At 44.3% G+C, this 21,905-nt stretch overlaps 1 protein-coding gene across 2 annotated transcripts in view; it reads left to right on the forward strand.

Annotated features, from left to right (window-relative positions):
- LOC121003617 (solute carrier organic anion transporter family member 1B3-like) overlaps positions 1 to 21,905 on the forward strand; it is a 186,394-nt gene that overhangs the window by 50,883 nt on the left and 113,606 nt on the right. For both annotated transcript variants that reach the window (XM_040435466.1, XM_040435467.1), the window contains exons 4-5: positions 449 to 564; positions 1,259 to 1,405. In XM_040435466.1, coding sequence (XP_040291400.1) covers positions 449 to 564; positions 1,259 to 1,405 — 263 coding nt within the window. The remainder of the gene's footprint in view (positions 1 to 448; positions 565 to 1,258; positions 1,406 to 21,905) is intronic.

The following is a 21,905-nucleotide window of genomic DNA, read 5'->3' on the forward strand; positions in this document are numbered from 1 at the left end:
GATACCCTCAGGGATGACTCTTCTGTATATATGGAAAGAGCCATATATGGAGTCATCATGAGACTAATGTAGATAGCCATATACAGCCAAGCATGGAACTCTCAGAGCAGGGACTCCTTAAATCCCCATAGCACGGCAGGGCTAGGGGTCTGTTATGTGTGTTACATACTGTAATACACGGAGCAGTCAGGTGGCCCACTGCATTGTAAAAGGTAATTGGCCCACCAGAAATTTTCATTGTGGGGTACGTTGGTAATCTGCCTGAGTTCTCCTGAGGGTGGGCTCTTCTGTTGCACACAGGTCTCTCTATTCGCAGCCAGCAATAGCTTGTGTGCTATGCTTTGCTGACCGCATGACGTCTTGGAGGAGAAAACAAGCGTAGCACTGATTGGCCGAGGCAGTGTCCTGCTGGCTCCAGCATTTCACTCACACGCTTTTATATTCACAGTTATAAGTATGATACAGTGAAGGTGCAAGTGACTTCGCCCATCAATTCTACAGACTCCACCTATAGTGTCTCCCCATGTCTGGCCAACACAACATTAACTGAGGACATCAAACCAGGTAAGTAACTGACCTCAGACTCATGTGATCAAAATATAACAAAAACGGATATTGTACGAAGAACAGAAAAAAAACTGTCATATGTCAAACAGCAACCACATACAGTTAAGTACATGGAGGGTCACTCTCCAAGAGAAAGCACCCCTCCGCAAGGCGCCCAAAAGATTTGTTTGGTCTTCTGGGAGTATGGGAGATCTCGCCTTTTTCCAGGTACCTCCCGGATATTCCAGGATAGTTGGCCCTCAGCACATTTTCTGATAACACACAGTGATAACTCCACAGATAATGTAGTAGATGTTACCTGCAGTCATATTTATCACCATTTTTATACACAATACTGTAGCTGGCATTTACTAAAGTGAGTGCACCTAGATGTTTATATAAATTGCACCAGAAAGTGTTGCATCTTGGTTTACATTAATTAACCACATATCACAACATGACTGCATGGATTCACAGATTGTGTTCCCTTATATATGATTTTTTTCGACAAAAGTGGACCACAATATTGGTGTAAACTTCTTTTGCAAACTAAGACAACTAATAGTTTGTATAGAGCTGAAGAAATGTGTCTGGCAATACACTACATTTATCATCCAGTCTAAACCCCTGTGATAAATCTGGCGCAGGTCTAGGCAGTTGGTCTAAGCTTACAACATCTTTACTGCTACATGTGACCTGTTTATGTTTTCAGAGTGTGTGAAGAAGACAAGCTCTCACTTTTGGGTTTACGTCTTGCTCGGGAATATGCTGCGAGGAATTGGAGAGAGTCCTATTACTCCTCTGGGAATTTCCTACATTGATGATTTTGCTGATCCAAAGAACACAGCACTATATATAGGTAATGGTAATGTTATAGGTTAGCAGATATAAAGAGTAGTTAGGGTTGCCACATGGCCAGTATTCCACCAGCATAGCCAATATTTTGCTCAGACTATTGGCACCAGTATTTTTATTTCTTTTTTACTAACTCATTAACTTACCGGTGTTGTCCATATATGGAGTCTGTGCTTCTGGGAGTCACTGTCTGTGCCCACTATGGAGTAAGTGCTATGGCCCTGAAGCGTTTCAACTATGGCACTGGGCATTCCCAGTGTTGGACTGGGGTTCCTTCTGCCCACCAGAGAAAATTATTCTCAGGGCCCAACTCTAATATCCTCAATATGGACCCTATTGGCAAGTGATTGGCAGCTCCCCCAAATGTGTTTTTCTTCTCTTGGACTACTGGGACCCATTATGTTATCAGAGCCTGGGTCCATCGGAAGATCTTCTGGTACTCCGGTGGGCCAGTCTGATGCTGGGTATTCCCCAAGCCTGGGGACAACCTTATTTATTTAACTGTCCTTCAGTTTCTATTTTTAAATAAATCGTCTCTGCCAGAAATCAAACCAACAACCTTTTGCATTGAAAGCACAGACTCCAACCATTGACCTATAGGGCAAATTTTCTATGGCTAAAAACTTCTTCTATTTTTCTCATACATTATGTTTTCCGATGTAAAATGTACTGAAATCTACATATTTATCATAATGGAGGTATTGGTTACCTTCCGTATGACCCCTCTAATACTCACCTGCCCCTTATCTGGCCCACTCCCCACCGATATATTTCCAACCCAATGTTCAACACCCCTTTAACCTTTTTTTTTTCATTTAATTATCTTTATTATATAATATATCAAACAAGTTACAATACAGGAGAAAATACAAAAAATAAATTTTTTCCCTTCCCTTTTTCCCACCCCCCTCCCCCTACCTGTGGTGCGACAAAAAAAAAACAAAAAAAACAAAAAAAAAACACAGCAACCACAATTTTCACAACTAATCAAATCCTCCAACCACCCCATATCTTAGTCCACTTATCATCAGCTCCCCTCTGTTTAAAGATGATTTTCTCATAGTTTTTTACATTGTCAATAAGGTTTACCCATATATTTATATCTGGAGTATAACGAGCAAACCAGGTCCGACTAACCAGAACTCGGGCCAGCATCAGTATCCTACCCAGAAAGATCTTTTGATACTTAGGATTATCTATTTTGGAAAGATCATTAAGCAAGAATAGATGAGGTTCAAAAGGGATTCGTATTTTTAGTTTGTACCTGATAAAATTATTGATGCTGTTCCAATAGTTTATGAGTTCTGGGCAGGTCCAGATCATATGAAGATAATCCGCTCCTAAAGTGTCACATTTAGGGCAATTAGACGTATCCCTTAGTCCACATTTATTCATCCATAAAGGAGTAATATATAATCTGTGGCAAATATAAAAATGTACTACAACATGGTTGAAGTTCAGGGATAGTGAACCTAAATTCCCAAAAATATTCTCCCACCCTTCTCGTTGTATATTCGGACAATCCACCTCCCATGCTCTTTGTCCTGGTGACTGTGTATCACTAAAACGTGCCTTAAGTAATCGCTTATATATATTTGAAATCTTTATTCTAGACAGTGTATCCCCTACCCAATCATTCAAAAAAGATGAACTATCTATTTCCAACACCAATTTATCGTCCAGACTAGATAGTACTGAACGCAATTGAAAATACCTAAACCATGAGAAGTTTTCTATATTATGTGTCATCTCTATAAATGGCTTAGTGTCTCCATCCCTAACTACCTGTAAGATATACAAAATGTTGTTCCTTTGCCAAAATGTGTCAGCTGCAATATCATCTAACCTTTGTAGGTAGACATTATGCCAAAGAGGCGTGAATGTAAGTGAACCTTTTACCTTCAACCATGTCTTAGTAGTAACCCACACTTTCAGGAGCAGCTTTATAATCTCTCTATAGCCCCGCTCATAGGTCTTCAATAGCCCGGATTCCAAAAGAGTAAATATATTATTATGAGCGTAGCTCCCTACCAACTTCCCTAACAGTGCACTGTTTTCTGATTCGTAGCACATCAATAACTGAGCTGCAATAAAATAACCTTTAAAATAAGGGAGATTTAGACCCCCGCACTCCAGTGATTTATACAAATATTCCAGCTTTAATCGAACTCGTTTTCTTCCCCATATTAAATCATTAATTATTCTTTCCATGAGTTTAAAGTATTTATCTTGAATCCAAATAGGTGAATTCCTAAGCACATAGAGAAGTTGTGGTAGTATCACCATCTTGACCAGTGAAACTCGGTCAGCTCTAGATAGGGGAAGTTTTAACCAGATCCCTATTTTAGCTCTAATCCTTGCCATTGTGGGGATCAAATTAAGTTGTACAAAATTTTATACCCGGGGTGATATATTCAAGCCCAAATATTGAAAAGTGTCAACGATGTCCAACTGTGTTACGAGAACCTCTTTCTGTGGCAGGGGGTCTATTGGCATCAGACTGGTCTTAGACCAGTTTATAAGAAGACCGGACACCTCACCAAATGCTTTAACCATTTGAATAATTCTAGGAAGGGTTATTTCCGTGTGGTCTATAAAAAAAAGAACATCATCCGCATATAAAGAGATGCGGTCTTGCGCTCCTAACGTACCGAATCCTTTAACCCGATCGTCCTGCCTAATGGCCAACACCCCTTTAACCTTAATAAAATTCGGACAAGCTGGAATGAATCAGCCACAGCAGCCGTTTTATTAACATACAATATATATAAAAACCATAAACTCTTTACAATGATAATTCCTTCCAGGGGGAGGTCCTTGAAGCCCCAAATAACTGAAATTACCCCACCGTGGTGAGCCATCTTGCCTCCAGCCATTGCCCACCAGCTCAGAAGCACCACTGACTGGCCCCTTTTAATTCCGCCACAACTGGGAGTCCAGCTCCAACCATGCAGCCCATAACCTCAACAGATCAAACTTAACGTCCCAAAGTAGTTCCCAAAACGGCTGTGCTGCCAAATCATTGTCGCCCACATGCAGCACTAACACATCAGGTGCCCTATCCTGCCTAACAAACCGGTTTACTTCTGGCAACACCCAGGCCCATACCATGCCCCTGTGACCCAACCACCTTACCACCACTGCCAACTGCGAGAAGCCCAATTGCTGACTGTCCAGACGAACCGCTGCCCAGACAGCCCCCAAAAAAGATATGAATGTCCAAAGATCCACACAAGGGCCGGTACCGCACCTGTAACATTTCCGCAACTTCTTCAAATTACATTTGATTTATATGGACATAAGACCTAAAACGAATAGACTCCCAACGCCCAATGCGCTTTATAACCTCATCACTCAACCCCCACTGAGCCGCCTCCGTCGCCGCTCCAATCCTAAACGAATGACTTGAATGCCTGACCCAGCCCTAACTGATGTAAACATTGTGAAAAAACTGCAGTAATCTGAAAGCGGGATAGAAAAGACCCATCATTATGCACTAACAACAGTAAAACCCCCATCCTCATGTCTGCACCATATTCCCGCATACATTGTACTGGACACATTGCACAGCCCGGAATGCCGAACAGTACTGCTCTACGCCCTCTTCCTTCTACATCCGTCTTTGAATGACGGAGGATGAATTCCACCCTATCGTGGAACAAATCCAAGTCCTCCCTGAGCAAACCTCCCACTCGGCTAACCGTCGTACAGACCAACTCCCCCAAGCGTAACGCCCCAAAAAACGCCAAGGAAAACGCTAATCTAAATAATCACTCCTCTCAGGCTGAACTACAAAGCCACTTTGACTGTTCTCCTAACCTCAAAAGCAAAGCAAAAGACACCAGCCTCCTACTATCTTGCCCTGCCCTTAACCGACAACACCCTTTTAACGCCCGCATAACCAAAAAGGACATTGTAAAGTCTGACATTTTCCTCAACTTGAACCCAAAAGCCAACCCTGCTATGTAACTATTCATCTTTGCCACCGACCAACCCTCCTCTCTACAATGCACAAACAACAACAGCGAAACTTCCGACTCTTCGTTCCCAACACCCAAAATATTGCTCCAGTCCTCCCAGTACTGCCACGCTTTTAAATATGTCGCCCACGTACCGGGCGTCAATGATGCCTGAATGAGCCCCGCTACGGTCCTTCCAGAAGATCCCATAGACAACTCGGGCACACCCTCCCAAACTCTTCTGCCTCTGGGGCCAGCTGCCGGAAACGATCCAACTGTGAACGAGAGAGAGCATCAGCAACACCGTTGTCGACCCCCGGCACATGCACCGCCACCACCCAAGTATTAAGCGATAGACACTCCAATACCAGCAGCTGTAGCAGCCGCACCACTAATGGCGACGAGGCCGACAACCCATTTATCGCCTGAATCACTCCCAAATTATCACAGTGGAAACAAACCTTTTTATCCCGAAGAACTTTTCCCCACAACATAACTGCCACCACTATGGTAAAAAGCTCCAACAATGCTAAATTTTTAACCCATCCCTTTTCCACCCAACTATCTTGCCATCCCCCAGCGCACCATTGACCCCCGCAGTAAACTGCAAAACCACAACCCCCTGCCGCGTCCGAAAATAACTCAAAATCAAAAGAGTTCACCACCTCACCCATGAATAGCCAGTGACCATTATAATTCTCCAAAAAGGAACTCCAAACCTTCTAGTCTGCTCTCAATTCATTCCCCAACCGAATGCAGTGGTGTGGTGCAACTATGCCCGATATCGCTCCCGCTAACCGTCTGCTAAAAACCCTCTCCATGTGCATAATCCGGCAAGCAAAATTAAGTTTTCCCAAAAGTGACTGAAGCTCACTAAATTTTATCTTTTTTAACCGACTCGCCCTCGCTACCTCTCCCTTTAAATCCACCAACTTAGGCAGTCTACATTCCACCCTAATTGTGTCAATCACTATTCCCAAAATACTAAATTCTGTGACCGGTCCCATTGTCTTTCACTTTGCCAATGGAACCCCAAATGCCCCGAACAACGTACCCAATGTGTGCAACAACAGCGCACACACGCTAGAATTCGGGGACCCAATACAAAGAAAATCGTAGTAAATGACAGATTGACAACCTGACCAATCCGCCACCCCCCATTCCAAAAACGAGCTAAACGCTTCAAAGTACGCGCATGACAGGGAACAACCCATAAGCAAACCCCGATCCACAAAAAATCCCCCACCCCAAAAACACCCCAACAGATGCAATCTGGATGCACTGGCAATAACCTAAACGTCTCCTCAATATCGGTCTTTGCTAGCAACGCCCCTTTTCCAAACTTCTTAACCTACAACTGCCACGTCAAATGAGGTATAGACCACCGAACACAAGGCCGGATCGATACCGTCATTGACCGAAGATCCCCTTGGAAAAGACAGATGATGAATAAGTCGGAACTTATTCCTCTCCTGTTTTGGAACCACACCCAGTGGTGACACCCGCAAATTCACTAATGGCGGTTCTGAAAACGGGCCCGCCATCCTACCTAGCATAACCTCTTTTTTAAGTTTTTCTGCCACTACCTCCGGATGTTCCCTAGCCAACCTCAAATTCCTTTTTAACAACACCCCCCCCCCCCTTCCTGGAACGAACAAAATTTTAAAACCCAATAAAAACCCCTCCCGTAACAAAGCCGCTGCCTCTCTATCCGGGTATCAATCTAGAAACAGCTCCATCCTCTCCAGACGGACCGGGGTCCCCCCCTCTTTGTCTATTACCCCTGAAGCATCGCACAGCCCCATGGGACCCCCCACATATGGAGGATTCGTGCTTAAATTTACACTTAGCTCCGAATTTACAGCCCCCGTCATTGAACGAGAAACACAATCCCTTCGCCGCGACATTGGATTGACCCCCACCTCCTGATTCCCCCCGAAAGGACTGACCCGACCTAATACAGTAGGTGCATACACCTTCAACCACAAAGCTACAGTATATCTTTGTGATCTCTTTTCTGGACGCACCACCTTCCGCTGCCTGAACTGTTCATCGTAACGCAGCCAGGCTATACACCCGTACACCCGATACGCCACGCCGATTGCATCCAAGTAGCAAAACAGCACTCCGGCGCCTTCTCCCCTATCACGCTTGCTAATATTGCAAACTCCTGCAACCAGTTTGAGAAAGTTTGCGGTATTAAACGATATCTCTGCTTCTCCTCCTCCTCCTCTTTCTTACCATCGTCCCTCCGCCCCCTATCCAGATTAAACTTCTCCAACGGGAGTAAAGAAAAAATCTCAATGTATTCCCCCTTCCAAATTTGCTCCCTTATCTCCTGCTTTAAATGGGCCCCCAAAGGGCCCTCAAAGCATACATATACTGTACCTCCCCTCTCGCTTTGTCATCTAACCGCACCATTTCATTATCTGCTGTGCCGCCCGCCTGCGTTTGCACAGATGTCACACTACTCCCTATTGCTAACCTACCCCCCCCCACCCCATACCAAACCCTCCAGGGGCCCCCTGTTAGTGTTAAACCCAATGCCGGCAACGGGGACATAACCCCATACCCCAACCAGCTAATAAGCCTGCTAACCCACCCAATAACTGCCCTAAACCCATACCTAAATCTATCGGTAGCCCTCCGCCACCTTCATTACTCGCTGCTAACTGCGGAAAAGGTCCCGATGAAATCTCACCTGGCTGCCTGGGTGCTGTGACCCCATCAGCCGAAGATCCTAAGTCCAGCCATCCAGTCCTCTGTACTGACTTTATTTGTTCAGACGAAGTCGCCTCCCCATACTGTCCCCTGGCTGAGCACAAGCCAGGGACATTAATGCTTCTCCCCTCCATGGATATGTCAAAGGGGGCGGAGCTTACCCCCTGCTGCACACTGCCTCCGGACTCGCAGCAGCCCCGTGCCTCCCGACATGCTGATCACGCTGGGGGGCACCTTCTTCTCCTGCACCTGAGAAAATGCCCGCCGTACCTGGTACCGCTCCCACGCCGCTCCCTGTTGAAGACCGAGGTGACTGGGCCTGGCCACCTCGTGGGATCCGCCTACACTGCAGATTCCTTCTACGCCGGCATTTTAACCCCTTAACCCACACCCCTAACTCAAATCGGCCAGCCCTACCCCCCAGAGACTCCTTTAACCCCACCCCTTTAACCAAAGTACCCTATCCCTACCCCCCGGGGTCTCCCTGAACCAAACCCCCCGTCATGTTGACCTCCGCTAAAGTCTCCGCCATCCAGTCCGGCCATAACTTTAGATATACTAGGACATTGTACGGGAGTTTTGTTTTCTAGATATCAGGACATTTCATATTTTTTTTAGCAATTGTAAAAAAATTTATAGCACAAAATACAGATGTAGCAGGGTTAGCAACTCCAACTCTTAACTCAAAATTCTTAACGCATCGTGTTATCTTGAGACAAAAGCCTTTGAAAAGCAATTGAATGTGTTTGCTTAGATTAGATAACACAACTCAGAAATCTCAGAAAGCAGGAGTGCTAACTCTGCTACATCCATAAATTAAAATAATCACAAAACTGTCCATTTTTTGAAGGAGAACAAATAAAATCATGGAAACGTTGTCTCCATCTAATGACAGAAATGAACATCACTTAATGGACCACACAGACTGTATCTGTTTAGAAATCCGCAAACTGCAGGTCCGGAAAATATGGATACCATCATAAAAGCCCCGGCAACTTCTTTAACCCCTTGACGCATTCTCACGTACATGTACGTGAAAGAATGTGGCTTCTTGCCGTATCCTCACATGCATGTACGTGATGTGATCAGGTGGGTTCAGGAGCCTCACCCACCCGATCAGCAGCACAGGCCCCGCAGATAGCCAGGCCCCTGCTGCATCTGCCGGCATCATTATATGTGGTGATGCCAGCGGATTAACCCTTTCACATGCCGCGGTAAGCGCTGCAGGGTTTGCAGAGGGAGTGGGCTACCTCTGATTCCATCGCCCCCCCCCCCCCCCCCGCACTGCGGTGACAGGGAGCCGATGGTTGCAAAGGCCAAGATGGTATCTTGCCAGCTACAGAAGCCCAGGAGATCCAGCCTGCAGGCTGGGTTTCCTAGGCAACTGTCAGCGTCTTACTGTGTAAGATACTGACAGTTCAATTCAGTACCATATAGAATGTATTGTACTGAATTGAAACAGGGATCAAACCCTGAAAAGGTGACGTCCCACAGTGAGACAAAAATAAAAAGTAAAAAAATGGTAAAAAAGTGTTTTTTTGTAATAAAAAAATAACATTCAAGTATAAACAAAAGCCCCCTCTCCATAAAATAGTGTTTAAAAAAAAAGGTATCGCCGCATCCATAACGACGTGTTCTATAAAAATGTCACATAATCTACCACCTCAGGTGAATGCCATAAAAAATTAAAATAAAAGAGTTACCTTACATCACAAAAAGTGTAATTCCAAGTGATCAAAAAGACACATGTACCCCCAAGTAGTACCGATTAAACCGTCAACTCTTGCCACAAAAAATCAGCCCCTACACAAGACAATCGCCAAAAAGCTTAAAAAAATATGGCTATCAGAAAATGGAGACACTAAAACATGATTTTATTTTTCTTCAAAAATGCTTTTATAGTGTAAAACTGAAAAAAATACATATTAGGTATCACCGCATCCATAACAACCTGTTCTATAAAATTATCACATGATCTACCCCCTCAGGTGAATGCCGTAAAAAAAAAAAAAAACTGTGGCAAAAATGTAAATTTTTTTTGTCACGTTCATCACAAAAAGTATAATTCCAAGCAATCAAAAAGTCATACACACCCCATAATGGTACCAATTAAACCGTCATCTCTTCCCACAAAAAATTAGCCCATACATAAGACAATCGCCCAAAAGGTAACAAAAATATGGCTTTCAGAAAATGGAGACACTAAAACATTATTTTTTTTCCTTCAAAAATGCTTTTATAGTGTAAAACTGAAAACAGTTTTGAAAAAGTAGACATATTGGGTATCTCCACATCTGTAATGACCTGCTCTATAAAAAATAGTATATGACTTACCCCCTAAGTTGAACACCATAAAAAAATAAAAACTGCAAAAGATGCAATTTTTTGTCATCTTTTATCACTAAAAGTGTAATCACCCAAAAAAAAAAAAATTATGGCTTTCAGAAAATGGAGATGCTAAAACATGATTTTTTTTTTATTTATCAAAAATGCTTTTATTGTGTATGACTGAAATACATAAAAAAGTAGACATTTTAGGTATTGCCGCGTCTGTAACAACCTGCTCTATAAAAATATCACATAATCTAACCCCTTAGATGAATTCCATATAAAGTGTAATATTGAGTGATCAAAAAAAAATCATATGTACCCAAAAATGCTACCTATAAAAACGTCAACTCTTTCCGAAAAACATAAGCCCCTACACAAGATGATCGGCAAAAAAATAAAAAGTATAGCTTTCAGAAAATTGTGACACAAAAAAAACATGATTTTTTTTCACAAATGCTTTTATTGTATAAAACTGAAATAAATATTAAAAAATTGACATATTAGGTATTGCTATATCCATAATGACCTGCTCTTTAAACATATCACATGATCTACCCCCTCAGTTGAATGCTGTTAAAAATAGAAAATAAAAACTGTGCCAAAATAGCAATTTTTTTGGTCACCTTGCCCCAAAAAAGTGTCTTAATAAATGATCAAAAAATCATATATACCCAAAAAAGAAACCAATTAAAATGCCAGCTCTTCCTGCAAAAAAAGAGCCCCTGTACAAGACAATCAGCAGAAAAATAAAAGTAATGTAGCTTTCAGAAAATGAAGACACAAAAACATTTTGTTGTAAAAAATGCTTTACTATGTAAAACTGAAACAACAAAAAAATATGCATATTTGGTACTGTCGCGTCTGTATCAACCTGCTCTATAAAAGCAACACATGATCTAACTCCTTAAAAAACAAAAAATAAAAACTGTGCCACAACAGCCATTTTTTTCATTACCTTGCCTCACAAAAAGCGTAATAACGAGCAATCAAAAAATCATATGTATCCCAAAATAGTACCAATAAAACTGTCACCTCATCCCGCAGTTTACAAAATGGGGTCACTTTTTGGGAGTTTCTACTCTAGGGGTGCATAAGGCTCTTCAAATGTGACATGGCAACTTAAAATTATCCCAGTGACATCTGCTCTCCAAAATCCATATCGTGCTCCTTTCCCTCTGTGCCCTGCCGTGTGCCCATACAGCAGTTTACCACCACATGTTGGGAGCTTCTGTAAACTGCAGAATCATAAATTCTCATCTTGAGAGTTGACAGCAACAGATTCCAAATGCAAATAGCACACTTGAAATTAACTCTGGACCTTTTATCTGCTCATTGTAATTGGGATAATGAGGGAATAACACACACCTGGTCATGGAACAGCTGAGAAGACAATTTTCCCATTACTTTTGGTCCCTTAACAAGTGGTAGGCACACATGCAAACTGTTGTAATTCCTACACCGTTCACCTGATTTGGATATAAATACACTCAAATTAAAGCTGACAGTCTGCAGTTAAAGCACATCTTGTTTGTTTCATTTCAAATCCATTGTGGTGGTGTATAGAGCCAAAAATGTTGGAATTGTGTCGATGTCCCAATATTTATGGACCTGACTGTAAGAACCTCCCCAGCAGCCCTTGTATGCAGTATTTTGCAGATCTGATAGAGACAGCAGTGTTATTGCTGTGCTCTCTTCTTTCCTATGTCATTACATTAGTTAGTTAGTTAGTTAGTTAGTTAGTTAGATAGTTTATATATATATAATACAGATATAATAGTTATTGGGAGATAGTCAGCGTAGGTGAGATAGTGATATAGCGTAGATGATAGGTTCTGCTGTCCATACATACATGCTACATACATAGTGCTGTATGTATGTACAGTATGTATGCTACATACATACATACATGCATAGTGCTGTGATGTCACAAGTTCACAACAATACTTAGTCCACCAATCACTAATAAGTAGTCAGACCTGTTAAAATGTGAAGTTGCGCATATTGCGCCAAAATATTTGCATCATTAGTGCTGATTTCGCAATCGCAAATATATTGGAGCACTCTATCTGCATATAAAGCTATTGTAATGTTCTGCCGTGCCAACCATTTTCTCCAGTCTCAGGAAACTTCTAGCAGCTTGGAAAATGTAGCCATAGTGACCCACGCCCGTATTTTGCGCGTATTACGCGACTATAACATTGTTGATTTTTTCGCGATCAAGACAATAATCTCGAATTTGCGAATATATGACGAATATTTTACCAAATATTTCTGAAATATGGCGAATTCGAATATTGCCCCTGCCGCTCATCACTATAAATAAAGATGAAACATATTGACTCAAATTTACCACCAACATGAAGTATAATATGTCACGAGAAAACAATCTCAGAATCGTTTATATAAGTAAAGCGTTCCAGAGTTATTACCACATAAAGTGAAACATGTCAGATTTGCAAAATGTGGCTCAGTCCTTATGGTGAAAATTGGATTGGTCTTGAAGGGGTTAAAGCAGAAGGTCATGGGTTTGATTCCCGGCAGAGACAATTTTAAAATAGAGACTTAATAGATGTTAAATACACAGGGGTGTCCACAACAGGGAAAAAAAATAAGTCTCAAACCATTGGTGCCAAATAACACCCAGTGTTAAGCCATATTTTTGGTTGGGAAAGTTGGTAACTAGTGTTGAGCGAATCATAGCTGATGAAGTGGAATTCGATCTGAAATATTGGAAAAATTTGATTCACAACAATTTTTCTCGCGCTTTGAGGTAACAAATCGTTTTTTTCCTAAAATGGAGGCAACGTTTTACAAAGTGAATGTAAGAAGCCTGGGAACAAGAGATCACTCATAATGCAGTGCAGTGTGCAAATCAGCAGCTTGACAGCCCTTGGGATGTCACAGCCCTAAAAAACGCTCATCCTGCCCGGTTTTTACCATTTTACTGTGAACTGAATGACAAGCACTAGGGGCAGTGATTAAGAAAACCGTGAAAATTTTAAAATATTGGAAAGGGAGAGTTCAGGGACAGTGTAGGGAGATCATAGGGAGACTTTTTACGCAGTATAGGGAGAGCATAGGAGAGTGCAGGAACTAATTGAACAGAGTCCTCCTTGGTTAATAGATAAACAATTGTATAATGCCTTGATTCTGTAATTGGGGTTAAAAAGCGCTTTAATACTACTGCTTTTGGGGTGCTCACATTGTGAGATGGGGAAACAGCTCTCATTGTCTGAACACTGTATAGATTAAATTAAATGATCTGGAATGACATTCTGCTGTTTGACCACAAGATGCTGCTGTTTCCAAAACACAGCTAACAGACTACATATATTTTCATATTCATGAGAGGTGGAGTTTCAGAGCCTGGGGAAGAAAAGGAAGCAGCCATCTTAGAGGAAGCTGAGACTGAGGAACTGTGTAAGCAGGGAATCCGATGGCACCCAGGTGTGAGATCATCCCTCAGTGACCAGAGCTGCAGCTAAGTGAAGCTGATTGTGTTCAAGACCCTGATCCTTTCCAGTGGAACGAGGATTGCTTCCATGAACGCGGATGAGACCGGAGGAGAAAAGCTACATACACTGCGGTACCACATGCTTGTTGGACAGGCATTTGTTCTGTACAGAGTCACCAGCGGATGCAGAGCAGACCCGGGTCATTAAGATTGTGCACGCACCTCATTACAGTGTTGGCGCCTAGAGACTGAGACCAGGCCTGTAGTTAGTTAGTTAGGGTCTCTGTTTGTGTCAGGCCACAAGTGTTACTACTGTTCATTGCAAGGACTCCATCACTTAAAGTGACATTTCACATTGGAGAGCTGATAAAATTCCCACAAACTCAAGCCAGGCTGGTGTTTTGCTCAGAAGAAATACTCAGGCACGTGCTACAGGACCAGTTATGGGGGGGGGGAGGGGGAATACTGTAGATCTGTTTAAGATTGTAAGCTGTTGTGCTTCACCGCAGGCTACCCCGTACCACACACCACACACATGCAAGTGTGTGGTGTGGCCAGCATGTTGGAGAACCGGGTGATCCAGGAGAGTCCAAGTCCCTGGGCTGCTCCAGTAGTCTTGGTGTGGAAGAAAGATGGGAGTCTCCGGTTCTGCGTGGATTATCGGAAGTTGAATGCCCAGACCATCCGGGATGCCTACCCCCATCCGCGTATTGAGTAGTTGTCGGCCCTGAGTAATGCAAAGTTCTTCTCGACTCTTGACCTGGCCAGTAGGTATTGGCAGGTACCGGTGGCCAAGAAGGACAAAGCGAAGACGGCCTTCATCCTACCTATGGGAGTGCACAAGTTCAACCGGATGCCATTCGGCCTTTCCAATGCCCCGAGAACATTCCAGCAGTTGATGGAGCACTGTCTGGGGGATCTCAACTTTGAGTCGGTATTGATATACCTGGACGACATAGTAGTGTTTGGGGCCTCCTTTGAGGATCACCTCCAGAAGCCTGCAACAGGTCCTAGGATGGCTGCGAGACCATGGGCTCAAGATCAAACACAAAAGGTGCCAACTGTTTCAACAGCAGATATAGTATTTGGGACATTTGGTCACCCAGAAGGGGGTAAAGCCGGCCGCCAGCAAGGTGGAGGCCATTCAGAAGTGGCCCCAGCCGAGTACACTACGAGAGGTGCGGGCGTTCGTGGGACTGGCCGGCTACTACAGGAGGTTTATACCAAAAATTGCTCATTCGGTTCGCCCGTTAAATGAGTTATCAAGGGGCACTGCGGGGAGCCCAAAGAATCGTCCCATCGAGTGGGGACCCCGGCAACAAGAGGCCTTTGAAGCAGTGAAGGAGGAGCTGACCAGTGCCACGATTCTGGCTTATGCGCTGTTCAAAACCCCATTCCTGCTGTACACTGATGGAATTCTACATGGTCTGGGGCCTGTGTTATCCCAAGTCCAGGATGGACCTGAGAGAGTCATTGCCTATGGCAGCCGGTCTCTGAGGGAGTCAGAGCGCAACCCTGACAACAATAGCTCCTTTAAATTGGAACTACTGGCACTGGTGTGGGCCATGACCAAAATGTTCGCGGAGTACCTGTCAGGTGCAGAGTTGACAGTAATGACAGACAAAAACCCGTTAGCACATCTGGAGAATGCCAAGCTCGGTGCGCTTGAGAAGAAGTGGTTGGCTTGCCTTTCTAAGTACCAATACCCCATCAAGTTCTGGTCAGGTAGGGAGAACGGCAACACCGACACACTCTCCTGAGTCCCTGTAGGGTTTTCGGGTCAGAGTGCCGATGAAGAGCTAGAGGACACTGAAACTCCTGACCTTAGTCGATTACCCATGTTCCAGGACGTTGCACAATTAAGTGGGGTGGCGTCCGGGATGTCAATGGTGCTGGGAAAGATGTTGGCTGATTGGGAGAGGGTCCAGAATGGCTGCCCGGACCTGTGGAAAGTGAAAGAATGGGTCCGGACCAAGATCTGGCCTTGGCCAGAAGAGCGGGCCCGTATGACTCCAGAGGGCCAAAAGATGTTGAGGCAGTGGGATAAGCTGACTGTTACCCAGGGCCTCCTGTATTGGACCATATACTTGCAATCAGAGTTGAAGTACCGACGACAGATTGTCGTCCCCATGTCATTGCGACCAGAGGCTGCCCGGGAAGCCCATTAGAGGGGTGCCCATTTTGGGAGCGATAAAGAGTTCAACTGGCTCCAATGGCTGGTATACTCTCCAGATTTGGCAGACATGGTGACCGAGGCATGTCTTAACCCCTTAGTGACCAGTCTATTTTGGGCCTTACTAACCAAGCGTTTTTCATCGTCTCGTTCCAAGAGCTATAACTTTTTATTTTTCTGTCTATAAAGCTTTATGAGGGATTATTTTTTGCGGGGCAAATTGTAGTTTTTAATGGCGTCATTTTGGGGTACACATAACTTTCAGATTAACTTTTATTAACTCTTTCTGGGAGGGAGATGGGAAAAACTGCCACTGCGTTTTTATGTTATAAATTTTACGGCGTTCATTTTTCGGTATAAATAACATAATATCTTTATTCTCTGGGTCAGTACGATTACAGTGATACCAAATACATATAGTTTTTTTTTAGGTTTTACAAATTTTTTGCAATAAACCCTTTTTAAAAGAAAATATTTTTTTTACATTGCTGCTTCCCAAGACCCATAACTTTTTTATTTTTCTTTCTATGGAGATGCGTGAGGGCTTGATTTTTGCGGGACGACTTGTATTTTTCATTGCTATCATTTTGGAGTAAATGGTGCTTTTTGATCGCTTGTTATTAAGTTTTTTTTCGGTGGCAACTAAGAATAAATTAGCAATTCTGTCTTTTAAAAAAAAAAAAATTATGGTGTTCACCGTAGGAGATAATTTACGGACGCGGAAATACCAAGCATATGGGTGAAATTTCTTTTTGCAATTTTTTTTTCATTGAAAAGCATATTTTTAATGAAAAAAATGCGTAATTTTTTTTAAGTGGTAAAAAAAAGGGGGGGGGGGAATCGTTTATTCAATAAAAAAAATGGGATTTTTTTTATTGAATAAATGATTCCCCCCCCCCTTTTTTACCACTTAATAGTCCCACAAGGGGACTATAACAGACAGTATTTTGATTGCTTTTAAAATGCAATGCATTATCCCTATAATGCATTGCATTTTAATGGCAATGCTATTTTAACATTGACCAGCAGGCTGCGCCTGAAAATTACTACAGCCCGGACCGGGTCTACATCGGAAGCCAGGTAGGCTTCACACACATCGGCACCCCGCGATCGCATTTGCGAGGCGCCGATGGGAGACAGAGGGAGTCCACTCCCTCTGTCACCGCTTTACATGCGGCGGGCGGCATTGCTGTTTAGTCATGACAGATCATTTCACAAAGTATGCGTTGGCTGTACCCACCAGAGACCAGACGGCCACTGAAGCAGTCTGCAAACACTTTATACAGGTGTTCGGGTGGATACATTCGGACCAAGGGGCATGTTTTCAGGGTACTCTAATGAATGAGCTGTACCAACTGTATGGGATCGAACGTTCCCACACCACCCCATATCACCCCCAGGGAAACGGGGCATGCAAGTGGTTCAACCACACCTTGCGACAGATTCTGCAGACTCTGGAGGACAGCGAAAAGGCTCGGTGACCCGAGTACCTACCTTAACTGATGTGGGCCTATAACAACAGGGTACACAGTACCACCGGATATTCCCCACACATGCTCGTGTTTGGGAGAGTCAGACGGGAAATTGAAGATCTCCACATGCCCAATCCGATAGAGCCACCACCAAGAAATACCACCGCATGGGTGCAAGAGCCTGGGAAAAGTGGTACACCCTAACCCAAAACCAGTGCAGAGGGATGGGTATGCCCCGGGTAATCGAGTGATGGTCAAAGCCAAGTGGCCGTCTGGGAATTTGGATGGGCAGTGGGAGGCGGTCCCATACACGGTGAAGAGGAGGGTAGACCCTGCCATCCCAGTCTATGAGGTAAAGCCAATAGGGACTGTGAGGCCCTCACGAAACTTGCACAGTAACATGTTGAGGCGTTGTAATTTTGATGAGCCAGAGTGCGTGGAGAAGATGCCTCCTCCTGCTCAGAGTACAGAGGAAATCATCTTAGAGAAGGAGGAGGAATGGTGGGTTGTCCCTGCCCCGAAAACACAGCTAACAGACTGCATATATTTTCATATTCATGAGTGGTGGAGTTTCAGAGCCTAGGGAAGAAAAGGAAGCAGCCATCTTAGAGGAAGCTGAGACTGAGGAACTGTGTAAGCAGAGAAGCCGACGGCATCCAGGTGTGAGATCATCCCTCAGTGACCAGAGCTGCAGCTAAGTGAAGCTGATTGTGTTCAAGACCCTGATCCTTTCCAAAGGAATGAGGATTGCTTCCAGGAACGCTGATGAGACCTGAGGAGCAAAGCTACATACACTGCGGTACCGCATGCTTGTTGGAGAGGCATTTGTTCTGTACAGAGTCACCAGCGGATGCAAAGCAGACACTGGTCAGTATGATCGTGCACACACTTCATTACAGTGTTGGCGCCTAGAGACTGAGACCAGGCCTGTAGTTAGTTAGTTAGGGTCTCTGTTTGTGTCAGGCCACAAGTGTTACTACTGTTCATTGCAAGGACTCCATCATTTAAAGCAACATTTCACATTGGAGAGCTGATAAAATCCCCACAAACTCAAGCCAGGCTGGTGTTTTGCTCAGAAGGAATACTCAGGCACGTGCTACAGGACCAGTTATGGGAAGGGGAATACTGTAGAGCTTTGTAGGATTGCAAGCTGTTGTGCTGCACCGCAGGGTAGCCAATACCATACACCCATACAGTGTTTTTTGTTTTTTTAGGGTAATAACAGGTAAGGTGTGGCAGTTTAGTTGTGCCTGCCAGTAGGTAAATTACTGCACTTTCCTCCTACATCCATCGGAGGGTGCAGGACACGGGTCTCAGCCTTCAGGCTGAGTGTATGTAAATTTATTGTATGTTCCCAGTATTTGTGGTTGTGTTTATTGCCACATTTAAGTAAAATTCTGTTTTGGCAAAAAGCTGGTGTTTGGGTTGCTTTCCTTGTTCGTGACTTCACTGTATCCTGGGAATCCTACCCCGGTACACGGCTTACAACATTGTGATAAATAAGTCATTCTATAACGTCTTAATTCTGTAATTTGGTTGAAAAAGCCCTCTATTTTTCAGTTATTTTGTTTTCCACCTTGTTTCATAGATAAGTAATTCCATTAGGCCTTGATTCTCTACTTGCGGTTAAAAAGCGGTCTAATACTACTGCTATTCAGGTGTCCACATTGTTTTATATATAAGTAATTCTAGAATGCCTTAATTCTGTAATTGGGGTGAAATAGTGCTTTATTTTTACAGTTATTTGTTTTTCCACCTTGTTTTATAGATAAGTAATTCCATTAGGCCATCATTCTCTAATTGGAGTGAAAAAGCGGACTAATACTACTGCTATTTTACACTTACAGTTACTGTACAGTATGTCCGACAGACAGGTGCCAGGGCCTTCTAAGTGAACAGGCAGTGGCAAAAATGTTTCTGGTGATGGCAGAAGTAGCAGGAGAAGAAGGGTGGGGTGGAAGCAGCAGTCGCAGCAACAGGCCAGAGCTGCCAGTGTCATCTAGCGGTCGTGTTTTGACCAGCAACCCAGCTGTCCTTGAATGGTTGACTCGTTCTTCAACATCATCTCAACTGACATCAGACAGCCACAGCCAGGAGTCAGTGCGTTCCTCTGACACCACACTTAGTTGGCATGACCCAGAACCCACCTGACCTGAACCTGCCTCTTTCATTTTCTTCTCAGGAAGTATTGTATGCTGCTTGCTTTTCAGCAAGGATGAGCGTATCGAGGACAGTTAGCAGCTACTTCCCATCCTAGATTTGGAGGAAAGATCCACTGCTTCCTCCTGTAGGCGGGCAATTAGCCACAATGAGAATTGCATGGGAAGAGATCATGTGGACGTTCAGGAACGCGGCCATGAGACTGGAGAGGGTGACATCAGTGATGTGCAGACAGTAGTGGATGATGATGCAGCTGATCGCATGTGGGAGCTGAGTGAAGAGAGGGCTTCGTCATTATCATGATTGGGGGTGAGGGTGGCTGTTTGCACATGAGACAGCGGCTGGGCCAGCAGGGTGTAAGCATGGCAGCAGTGTGAGATCACCACGGCCCTGCGTCAACACATGGAGCCTCATCATAAACTAGACTGGCAAAACCCTGGCTTTAATGTTGTGGTACAGTCTGAGGCATCTCCTTGCGGCCTGCAACCCTTTTCCAGCAGTCAAGGCTCCACAACCTCAGTAGACGTGAGCTGTGCTTCCTTCCCATCGTCTGCTGGTCCTGATGCTCCTCCTCTTCTTAGTCACTAATTTCGCCAGCAATCGATCACCGAGGTAATTGCAAAAAGACAACAGTATGTGTGCAGTCATCCAACGGCGCAGCAGCAGAATGTTCTCCTGGTCAAGTTGCTGGTACTACAGTCCCTCCCTTTACATGTGGTTTAATTTGCACCTTTCAGAGAACTGATGGTTTGTGCCGAGCCAAGGTGGAGAGTCCCAAGCCATCTTTACTTCTCTAAAAAGGCTGTACCAGCCCTGCACACCTATGTTGAACAGAAGTTGGGCCAGTCCTTGAGCTTGTCTGTGTCTGCTACTTTTCACGGCAGCGCCAATGTGTGGAGCTGTAACTATAGTCAAGGACAATATTTGTTCTTTACAGCCCACAGATAAATGTGGTTCCTTCCCAGGCACACCAGCAACTTGGCCATGTGACCGCAATACCGCCTCCAGCGTTCTCAAGCTGTGATTCCAGTGGGAATGTCCTCCTCTGCCTCCTCATCCTAAACCTTGTCCTCAGCCTACACTGTAGGCACAATTCGTAGTGGTCCTCCAACATACCACCTATGCAGAGCATGGTGGTGTCAAGCTGTTCTGCATCTGGCCTGCCTAGGAGAACCGAGTCACACAGGGGAGGAACTGCTCCACATCCTTCAACAATATATTGAATCCTGGCTGTCTCCTCACCAACTGAAGATTGTTGGTACAATTGTCACCAATAACGGGAAGAACATTCTGTCAGTGCTGCATCAAGGAGGGCTGACTCATGCACCCTGCATGGCTCACGTGTTTAATCTGGATGTAAAGCGGTTCCTGAAGTCTTCCACCCAACTGCAAGACATCTTGAAAATGGCCAGGAAACTGTGCATGCACTTCAGCCACTCTTACACTGAAAAACATGCCCTCCTTAAGATGCATAGTGTTCCCCAACATCACCTAATATGCTACGTTCCCACACATTGGAAATCCATCCTCCACATGTTGGACCGACTATATGAGAAGAGGAAGGCCGTGAATGATTTCTTGATGATGCAGGCGGACAGGAGAACTCCCCTGTGTAACTGTCATGCTTCGGTGTGGGAGGGAAACACCACACCAAGCATAGGAGGGAAGGGGGAAACAGGGAATCAGGCCTCAGAACTAGGGAAGGAATTATGAGAGTCCTAGCAGAGAAGAAGCTTCAAGGACTAGGGTTGTATACAGAAGTATGTACTGTAGCTAGGGTTACCACTTAAGATGCATAGGCAGAATAGTGTTCCCCAACATCACCTAATATGCTACGTTCCCACACATTGGAACTCCATCCTCCACATGTTGGACCGACTATATGAGAAGAGGAAGGCCGTGAATGATTTCTTGATGATGCAGGCGGACAGGAGAACTCCCCTGTGTAACTGTCATGCTTCGGTGTGGGAGGGAAACACCACACCAAGCATAGGAGGGAAGGGGGAAACAGGGAATCAGGCCTCAGAACTAGGGAAGGAAGATGGACACCTCCCAGTAAAAACCCTAACCAAAATTCTGACTGACTACCAGTATGAACAGACCCAAAGATAGGTGAGTTCATACGCAGGAATACCTAGAGTCCTATCATGCCCTATAGCACCCTGGTACTAATGGCAGGGACGAGACTACCTGTTCCTCCAAAATCAAGGACTAACAGGAGTCTACTTCAGGCC

This window comes from Bufo bufo, chromosome 1 (genome assembly GCF_905171765.1).
Source record: "Bufo bufo chromosome 1, aBufBuf1.1, whole genome shotgun sequence".
NCBI classification, from domain to species: Eukaryota; Metazoa; Chordata; class Amphibia; order Anura; family Bufonidae; genus Bufo; species Bufo bufo.